The sequence below is a fragment of the Xenia sp. Carnegie-2017 genome, unplaced genomic scaffold (assembly GCF_021976095.1).
Source record: "Xenia sp. Carnegie-2017 unplaced genomic scaffold, XeniaSp_v1 HiC_scaffold_1, whole genome shotgun sequence".
Classification (NCBI taxonomy): Eukaryota; Metazoa; Cnidaria; class Anthozoa; order Malacalcyonacea; family Xeniidae; genus Xenia; species Xenia sp. Carnegie-2017.
In genome coordinates, this window is record NW_025813402.1 from 4844026 (window position 1) to 4854888 (window position 10863).

Here is a 10863-nt window from a genome sequence, read left to right on the forward strand (position 1 = left end):
ATCACTCATTACATAAGTACGAGAATTAATGAATTTCTTTTGATATTATATATGTACAATAAAGGACCCATTTTCATTTCCATATGGCATAATGGCACATATGTCAGACCAAGCCTGTATTGCATGGTGATGTCTCTTTGTTTAATTGTTACAATTGTTAAAGCATGTCACAATACCCTTCGTTAAATAGAGCTAATGATGTAATTAGGAAAAATACATTAGAAAAACTTCAATACCTTGAGAATGAAAAGAGATATTCATATCTTTTTTTAGAAAATCTACTATCATTTTAAAAGTTCTATTAAATAGAACTAAAATTTAAAAATAAAATTTGCACTTCATAGACACTTCGAAGAACACCTCATGTTATATGGCTATGTCAGATCTTATTTAATTACAAAAGAAATGCCGAGACAAGTGTACGCTGCGTGAAAGTTCGTGCAAGATTATTCCAAAATAGATGGCAGAAGTCTATTTTAAAATACATCAAACTTCTTTCCAGAACTTCTTTCCTAAATTAGAGAGCGAGGGAACTCTGTAATTTAGCTAGAATATTGGATATATTCATTTATCTCCATGTTTTTGTGTTAGTGTGCTTACTCGCTCTAGGCTACACTTTTCCTAATCAAATTTTTATTGATCTTCCGCAAACACTGAAAAGTCGAATACAAAATGATTTGTTTTTTTAAACAATGTTTTAATTGTTCTAAAACTTACCGTAATAAGCGCGTTACGTTGACCATGCTAGACCATGCTGTTCTTGCTACGTCTTTCTATAAGAGACAGCAACAAAAAAGTGATAGATTTGATGAATGATAAAAACCAACACAGTTACAGCCCTGACTTCCTTTTCTTGACCTTCTCGTCTTTCGTATCTGAAAGAAAAGCCTAAAGAACAAGTCAGGGGCAGAACAAAAACAAATAGACATATACCTATGTCTTCATCTTGATCTTGTCATCCTCCGCATCTGAAAAATACTAAACAACAAGTTAGTGGTATGGCAAAACAAGCAAAGAAACAGACGAACACATACCGCTGTCTTAATCTGCAACTGTTGCCCCCGGTTATTGATAACTGTAAGAATATTTGTTTTGCACACAATCAGGAAAAACTGTTGAAGCACATGTATTTTGAAGAACTAGTGTTTGCAGAAGATCTTTTAAACTGATTTCATTCGAAACTTGCACTTTACGATGATTTGCAGAAGACATTGAAATGTGAAATATTTGATACTGCGATATCGTTTTCATTCAATGTCAATGGATAAACATGCACTCAGAAGCTTTTGAAATATTTTCCTTCCTTCTAAGGTCCAATACGTTTCTTATGATACCATAAGACTTATACCATAATAAAACATGGTTATCCAAATTGCCTGATCATTTACCACTTATTGCTACATTTACTGCAAGTTAATTACATTAACTACTATGTTGAAACTGCTATAGCATCCCTCAATGTTATAACAGTTCCAATCATAGGTACAATTATAGGTTCAATTATAGATACAATAAAGCGACTATAAATGTTTAACGTGGACAGCTTATTCGACTGATACGGTCATTAACTCAAACAGCTAGACGTTGAATTTAAAAAAATTTGCAATACTTTGCTAGCGTATTGTAAATTTCTTTTTCAACGGTACATAACAGATCCAGTGGCGTAGTTAGCGGTCTGGCTGGTCGGGCCCAGCCCGACCAAATATTTTCCCAAAAATGAAAAATTTGTTTTCTTTAAAATTAGATTTGCGAAAATTTTAAATTCTGCGACTCTTTTTGGAATAATCCACAGTCTATTAGTGTAATATTTGTCAAATTGCGTCGTTATTAGCAAAATTATCATATTTTGAAACGTTACTTAGCAACAATGACTTGTGCATTTCTAGTGCCAGGCATTACGCAGTTTAGTCGGGCTCTGAAAATTCAGCCCGACCAAGTAGTAAAATCTATAGTGGGATTATCTGCAATCTGATTGGTTGACAGCAACCGAGCAAACTCAAACGTTAAACAACATCAAGTCGGGCTCATTTTCAAAAGCGTGACTTGAATTTTGAGCTTTCGAAATATACGTTCGGAAATCGTGATAACTTACATTACAATGGCTTCGGCTAATAAAATCGATATAATAAGTGAACTACAAAAGAAACCATTTTCTGTTCGACAATCAGGCGAGCAAAATATACTCGTAAAGCAGCGGCCAATTCCAAATTTACAAGCGACTACAGGCAATAGAAGCTTTCAGGAAAGTTGGTACTCGAAGAAAGATTGGCTTTGTGGTAGCTCAGAAAAGAATGCATTGTTCTGTTGGCTTGTCTTTTGTTTTGCCCTGGATCGTCATCTTCATGGAAGCGGACGGGATTCAAAAACATGAAGAATTTCCTATCCGATTGTAAGAAGCACGAGAAGGCGAAATCGCACATGGGTGCTTACAAGACCTGGAAGACCTACGGTTTTCAGCCATGCTTACAACCATGGTGGCGCCTCGTGAGCCCGACCAAATGTTTTTCGCTAGTTACGCCACTGAACAGATCTATTGTAAATTAGATTTAATTTCAATGATACATGCAAGATCCGAACGCAAAAAGCACATCCATAGAAAAATTAATGCATGTTGATGATGTGAGGCAAGTTCTATAACATTACTCAATGTTATGGAAGTACTAGTGCATGCAGTTTACATGCAAATAAACAATTACGACACATCTTCTCAATCTCAAATTTCCTAAATATTTCTAAATCCAGTTCTAAAGCCAGTTAGAAATAGGAAAAAGAAAAAAGAATGCCATGGTTTTAACATGCTCGGCTACATGTACAAAAATGATAGCAGAAGAGACAAATAGGTGGTCAGTGGAATAAATGATGTCAAGGACAAAGAGGGATGTTTTGTTTCGATGGATAATCTGTTTCCTCCATTTGCAACGTTTTCACGACGACTTTGTTGTCTAAAAATATAAAATACGACAAAGATCATCATAAGACCGCATATTTTCCAAATTGTACGGTTCTAGTTAGAGAATAGTAGTTCTAAAACCCAAAATGGACATTCATAGTGATTATCTTTTTGAATCTGTAAAGTTAATGTTCAAATGTCGTGATGTTCTTTTTTAATATTGAGAAGCTAAGATTTTAAGTTTCATGGTATTATCAAACGAAGTGAACTATAAGCACACGCACAACTGTTGATAAAAAATCAAACAAAGACAATAAGCGAAGCATAGAACATTAACATTGAAGTAATCGCAAGAATAAGCTAGACCATGCAGCAGCTACTGTACGCAGATCAACAATTTGCTTTGTTTTATAAGCTTCAAAGAAGAATAGAAAAGTTAAGGTTTCTCGCTGATGTTTTTTTCATTACTGTATAAACCAGGCATTATGAAATGCGTTCATTAAATTAAAGAATAAAAGTTTTTAAGGCGAAAACTTGTTGCCTAATTTAATTGTTTTAGTTTAAGCAATCACTTTTAAAAAAGGTTCACTAACAATTGTCGTTTATCATGTAAATTTAAATTGACAGAAGTTTTTAACAAGAAGTCATAAGGCATTGCGGTGTTATAATTACTCTACAAGCACCTGTTTTTAAAAAGACTTTATTTCTTCTATTTAACTTTAACGTAAACCTTACTATCTTACTTAAGTCATCGAGGGTCCAGCGCCAAGATCTTCCGAGCGATCTGTCACACTATCCACCTTCTTTTGGGCTTGAAACAGAACTTTTCTTCTCTTCAACCAAATCTAAAGCCACGGAATAATTTCCTGAACGTCACTACCCTGAACTTCCCGAGGCATTTAATCAACACATCGAAATTTTGCCTTGTGCTGCAGAAAATCTTCACTCGACAAATATCAATCAGATAGAAGCAAGCAAGCTGTTCAAAAATATTTGATTGCTATCCACCTTCATGAACAGAGTACTCTTGGATTGCAACCAACCTCCACAGATTTAATAAACCTAATGTGGCTCTTTCATTGACGACTGTTCACTGAAAAAGCATTGATAAAATTGACGACCAAAATAAAGGCCATGACGTAACATGTAAACCCCTTATGTGATTGGTTCAATGAAGAGTAGAATTGGTTCATAGAAGTACAATCATGAAGTACAATAGACTACAGAAATGATAAATCTAAAGAGCGAAAGCTGTTGCTCATTGATATTGTCTCATTAGGCCAATTGGAATAAACATTCACATAGATGGTTATCGTTTTTAACAATACCCCATGGTGTTAAAAGACAAAGACATATTCGCCATGTTGGTTGAAATTTGAATTGTAAAAGAGGAAAATCTTTCGTTGAGTTCAACCAAAATGGCGACCGTGAGGAAACAAGCAACACACCAATAGTTACTTTCTGAAAATGTTTTCCAATCAAATAGCAGATCAAAGTAAATATGCAAATTATATCTATTTATAAATATTATAAATTATATACTACATATGTCGTCATTCAGTGGCGAAGCCAGCCCATCGCAATGTTTTACTTTTTTGTCCTCACTCCCACGATTCTAGAGAATCAATTGGTCAACAGTAGGTAGAGGTAAACTATGGCAGTTATGGGAGCAGGGGCGGATATAGAGTATGTCAAATCCGTCGCGCGACTGATGTTTGAAATTCAAAAATTACCTATTCATATTAATTAAAAATTCATTAATTACTCTTATTTTCTTATCGCACTTACTTCGTGATAAAAATCCCGCATTATTTATTATTGAAAACTAATGACTAATCCAATGAATATCTCGTTGGTAACCAGATCAGTTGAATTTGAATTGACCTGGAATAACCGACTGATAAGCGGGGTGGCTTGACTGGTTCGACGGATAAAGGAGTCTATGAACGTCAAAAACGCTTATTTTATTGGTCAATAGCCAGATCAGTGGACAGTCTGGAATGGTCTCGACTGATAATAAGGGTGGCCGGACGTATAAGGGAGTCAATTGCTATCTTACAATTGGTTCATTTGAATTTTTGCTTTATTGTGATTGGTTTGACGGATTTCGACTGATAGCCAACTGAACTAACATAGTCAAGCTCACTGTCTGAATTGAATGTTTGATCGTTTTATAGTAATTTTTATAAGCATGATAGAAACTAAACTACAATCAGATGGAATTTATGGAAATCTTTTACAAATTCATATATTGACATGAATGCTGCTGTCCAAAATGTGAATTTTTGAGAGTGGAATTTTATGGATAAATTTTAAATGCTTGGCAACGACGATCTCGCGAGCGACATTTCAGTCATTGATGTTCAAAAGAAAGCCAACATTGTTTTGAGTTTTATCAGCAGAAATTTACATCCAAAATCGTAAGTAAAGGACAAGTGAAGTGTATGTATGAATGTAATATATCAAAGTCAATTATGCGAGTGTGTGATGCGATTTATGTCAATATGGCGTATGGTAAGCAGATCGATGCTTCTAAAATTGTTGTTGACGAAGGACTTTTAGCTATGATTTCTTTAGTGCTTGGGAATCGTGGCCGTTATACGGCAGCGAAATCCTACATTCCTGCAAATATATTTCAATGGACAAAAAATCTGTAGCCATAAGGCGCCATACTATTATTTACTTTATCATAAACAAATGTTTGGGGTTTTTCAGTTTATGATCATTGATCATTCAATCATTGGACAGTTATACTACATATTGTTTAAGATTTGAGAAAACTAACATTGATTACATGAGAAGCTGTTTACTATAACCTGTGATTTTGAGTCTTCTGATCCATGAAGCTTTTTATTTTGACAATTTGACTGGAATGGTGGCCTGAGATTTGCCAGGCGGAAAGCGAATTTTCAATATGAACATAATAGCCCAACAAAATACTTTTAAAAAAGCCATTACAATAATAAAATAGAGAAGGATTTATTAATTACGTTTCGTCTTTAACTTAAGACATCTTCAGATTAATGAGTTAATATATATACACGAGGTTTTAAATACAAGCATATAATATGGGGTGTTAAATTACATGTGAGAGAGTAGGAAATTTAGATGACGGAATTAAGTGAGAATGGCGGTATATTAAAGAAGGTGAAGGGGATTGAGTTGCCTTGGGTGTTAGAGAGGGTTTAAGTTTGGATATAAGAAGGCTTTCATGAATCATAAGGTCATATTTGTCGGAGGAGGAAGAGAGAATTGAGAAATCATTAAAATCGGCAGGGTGAGATGTATTTCTTATATGAGAAAGAACTGCAGATGGTGGTGGACATAAGGAAGGCTTCCCTGTTAAGGGAGAGATTCCCAAGTGTTCTGATATTCTGGTGTGTAAATGACGCGTGGTTTGACCCACATACGATGCAGAGCAGCATCGACACTTGAATTAGTATACAACACCAGATCTCAGGAGCTTGGGAACCCTATCCTTAAAAGGAAAGAAAGAGGAGAGACGCCTGGAAGAACGAAAGACAAAGCGAACGTTGATATGAGGAAAGGCAGCATTGCAGAGTCGAGTGATTTGAGTGCGAATCTGAAGACAGTGTAGGCCAGTATTTGACAATCATGTTCACCGCTTCCTCAACAATACATTTGAACCCAAAGATCTTATTCACACTGCTCCTAAGAAAATCATGTACTTCTGTCTCCCTTTCACTGGCCTACACTGTCTTCAGATTCGTTCATAGACTCCTTCAGATTCGTTCATAGACTCCTTTAACCAGTCAAGCCACCCCGCTTATCAGTCGGTTATTCCAGGTCAATTCAAATTCAACTGATCTGGTTACCAACGAGATATTCATTGGATTAGTCATTAGTTTTCAATAATAAATAATGCGGGATTTTTATCACGAAGTAAGTGCGATAAGAAAATAAGAATAATTAATGAATTTTTAATTAATATGAATAGGTAATTTTTGAATTTCAAACATCAGTCGCGCGACGGATTTGACATACTCTATATCCGCCCCTGCTCCATGCATCATTTACACATTTCCCGTTGCCAAAGCATATTCTGGGTATACGGCCATAATGTAACAAACAAATTCACTATAGTATTTGTAAACAATGTTTTAGGTGACATCTCGACTTCATTGATACTTAAAGGCGAACCAGAAAGCTTCCTGCAACAGTTAAAACAATGGTTTTCATTTACTAAATTGAGCTATTGTTGGAGAGCTTCCTTTGATGGATGGAATTCTAGAATTTTCCACTCAAAATGTGACTATCGAGGAAAAACAATAACTTTAGTTAAAGTTGGACGATACATCTTTGGTGGATATTCAACAAACCAATGGGGTGGTACGTTGTAAAAATTTAGAACATTTCGACTTTTTCTAAAAAAATAAGATTCATGTTAATAATTTTTGGAATAGCTACTTACATGAGGAGAATAAATCTCAAAAGATCCTGTAAATATAAAAGTGAACAACTATTTTAACATAACTCTGGATGATCTACATCCACAAACAAGTAACGATACTCCTGGGTTCAAACTATTTACTTTATTTTAACATAAATTTAATTTGCAATGTTATTTATATATATATAGGTTTTGCTGATGAGCTTTAAGAGAAGATATCGAATGATCTTAATTTTCTATGCTTGTTTATATTTATAGGTTCGAGTGGAAGTTATCGAACAAGTTCCAGTAATTACATTTTCTCACTTCGTAACAAAGACAATTTAAGCCCATTTAGATCTGATGTCTATCAAAACAGCAACAACGCAATTTATACTGACCCTGACTATGGACCAACGTTTGGAGGTGGACATGACATACACATCGCAAGCAATGCAAACAAAAACACAAATTCCTACACCAATTTTGGACACACCTATCGTCCTCCATCTGGTTACAGCTATACGAGTAGTAACACCCGAGCTCTTCTTGCAGGTTCATACACCTTTACACCTGATGAAGTTGAAGTTTATTATTACGCTTAACATTTCACGTGAACTTCACGTGATCTACAGTGTAATTGTCAATTCAGCAATGAATGACGTATTGTTTGAGTATATTTCGTAGATTGTAGAGAGCTGCCAGTTTTAGCTGAACGTGGTTATTTCATACATCATAACTATTTTTTCTTGAACTTTGTCATATTTTTTGTTGAATTTTTCATCTTTCTTGTAAATTTGTTTCATCAACAAGCAGCTATAAAATGTCATTCATCAATAGCATTCATCATTAGCTAAACTTTTGAAACAGTCTGTCTTGGTGAAAATATTTTACTCTCTTTATCAGTCAGCAAATTTATGCTTTACCCTCACTCCCATACAGGGGCGGATCTAGGATTTTTCAAACATCAGTCATAAAACGTCGAAGGCGCTCCGCACCTGGGGGGTGGTCTGAGGCATTCTCCCCTGAGAAATTTTGAATTTCAGAGCCTTGAAAATGCCATTTTCAGCGTTTTAGAGCAATACAAAATGTATTTGTGGGCATCGTTTTTGCGTAAAAACAAAACATTTTGCTTACGTTTTTCAAAAAAATGAAGTGAACAATACTTGAATGTTTTGCCAAATATTTAGGCTCATTATCATGCCAAATATATGGCTCATTAGCATGTGTAGGAACGTAAAATTTATTTTACAATAATGCTATTCAAAAACAGATATAGTCTTTAAAAATTTCTACCAAGTTGTCAGGCATAGACCCCCCTAGAGACCCCCATTCAAACCTCTATGTAATGAATTTAGTTAAGTTAGAAATTTGGTATTACAAGTGACAGTTCATAGATATAGAAAGGCTCAGACTTCAAACCATGCAAGTTTATTGTAACCCTTTACCCATCTCCACATCAGTGCCAGCAAATTCACCTTTTGAGAAAAAACTAAAAAATTTTTCTGCCAAAGGTTAAGCAAAAATTATCAGAGTGAAAATTTGCAGTTAAGGACAGCTTAATGCCATAAATGTTTATTAGGCATTTCACTAGACTATTATCTTCTGTAAGTATATGCAAGGTGTGCTATATAGCAATCACTAGTAGCATTGTATTTGCAAATACAAACAGAATGTAACCAACATGTCTTTAATTATATAATTACATGAATGTTAAAATTGGTTCATGTGTCATGCTTACTGGTTATGATAAATATCTTTTCATATGATCAAAGCTTGTTTAAATGTAAATCAGAAATAATTTAGTTTAGAAACTATAATGATCATCACAAAATTTACCTAGTGATCATGAAAAATACTTTGCTGTTTTGCCAAATTTCAAGGTTTACCTGCATACATAGAAAGGCATTTTTACTTTATAGAAAATGCTTTTCATACATCAATAGCCCTTTGGAATTTATGGCAAACAATCTGGTATGAGCCGTAGATTGACAGACCTTTACATCTCTACATGAGGTGTTCAGTTAGAAAAGGGGACAATATGTGACAACATTCCATGTATGTGAAATACTAAGGTTTAATACCATTCCAGTCAATTTTCAATATGAACATAATAGCCCAACAAAATACTTTTAAAAAAGCCATTACAATAATAAAATAGAGAAGGATTTATTAATTACGTTTCGTCTTTAACTTAAGACATCTTCAGATTAATGAGTTAATATATATACACGAGGTTTTAAATACAAGCATATAATATGGGGTGTTAAATTACATGTGAGAGGAGTAGGAAATTTAGATGACGGAATTAAGTGAGAATGGCGGTATATTAAAGAAGGTGAAAGGAAGTTGAGTTGCCTTGGGTGTTAAGAGAGGTTTAAGTTTGGATATAAGAAGGCTTTCATGAATCATAAGGTCATATTTGTCGGAGGAGGAAGAGAATTGAGAAATCATTAAAATCGGCAGGGTGAGATGTATTTCTTATATGAGAAAGAACTGCAGATGGTGGTGGACATAAGGAAGGCTTCCCTGTTAAGGGAGAGATTCCCAAGTGTTCTGATATTCTGGTGTGTAAATGACGCGTGGTTTGACCCACATACGATGCAGAGCAGCATCGACACTTGAATGAGTATACAACACCAGATCTCAGGAGCTTGGGAACCTATCCTAAAAGGAAAGAAGAGGACGCCTGGAAGAACGAAGACAAAGCGAACGTTGATATGAGGAAAGGCAGCATTGCAGAGTCAGTGATTTGAGTGCGAATCTGAAGACAGTGTAGGCCAGTGAAAGGGAGACAGAAGTACATGATTTTCTTAGGAGCAGTGTGAATAAGATCTTTGGGTTCAAATTATTCAGAGGAAGCGGTGAACATGATTTGTTCTACTAACGTACGCGATCACTCGACTCTGCAACTCTTGCCTTTCAACGGCTTTGTCTCGAGCGTCTCTTTCTTTCCTTTCATAACCAGGGTTCTCGGTGTTATACTCATTCAATGTCGTGCTGCTTCATGTGGTCAAACGCGTCATTACACCAATATCAGAACACGGGAATCTCTCCCCAGGGAAACCTGCCATCATGCTCATCTCGCTGCCATTTTAATGTTTCTCAATTCATCAACTTCCTCCGTTCCAAATCTCCTTATGATTCATGAAAGCCTTCTATATCAAGCAAACCCTCCAACGGTAACTCATTCACCTTCAACTTATGTACCGCCATTCTCACTTAATTCCGTCTCTAAATTTCTACTCTTCACATATTTCCTATGCTTGTATTTAAAACCTCGTCATATATTAACTCATCTGAATCTTAAGTTAAAGACGAGCATTAATAATCCTTCTCTATTTTATTATTGTAATTTTTAAAAGTATTTTGGGCTATTATGTTCATATTGAAAATTCGCTTTCCGCCTGGCAAATCTCAGGCCACCATTCCAGTCAAATTGTCAAAATAAAAAGCTTCATGGATCAGAAGACTCAAAATCACAGGTTATAGTAAACAGCTTCTCATGTAATCAATGTTAGTTTTCTCAAATCTTAAACAATATGTAGTATAACTGTCCAATGATTGAATGATCAATGATCAT

General features: G+C 35.1%; 1 protein-coding gene and 1 long non-coding RNA gene across 2 annotated transcripts; one reads left to right on the top strand and one right to left on the bottom strand.

The window, feature by feature from the left end:
- Positions 1 to 2615: 2615 nt before the first annotated feature.
- On the bottom strand, positions 2616 to 3831 carry LOC124442690. Its single transcript, XR_006947333.1, has 2 exons — positions 3634 to 3831; positions 2616 to 2942 (listed from the first exon to the last, which is right to left on the bottom strand). It is a non-coding gene; the product is annotated as an uncharacterized LOC124442690 (long non-coding RNA).
- A 3084-nt stretch (positions 3832 to 6915) lies between these two features.
- LOC124435855 lies at positions 6916 to 8076 on the top strand. Its single transcript, XM_046985802.1, has 2 exons — positions 6916 to 7240; positions 7560 to 8076. Exons 1-2 carry the CDS (start codon positions 6916 to 6918, stop codon positions 7883 to 7885), a joined length of 651 nt encoding a protein of 216 aa, XP_046841758.1. The 3' UTR covers positions 7886 to 8076.
- The last annotated feature ends 2787 nt before the right edge of the window (positions 8077 to 10863 follow it).

Coding starts and splice junctions, on each gene's coding strand:
- LOC124435855 (XM_046985802.1), top strand. CDS start 6,916: ATGCATCATTTACACATTTCCCGTTGCCAAAGCATATTCTGGGTATAC. Junction 7,241..7,559: donor TTCAACAAACCAATGGGGTG/GTACGTTGTAAA, acceptor TTATATTTATAG/GTTCGAGTGGAAGTTATCGA.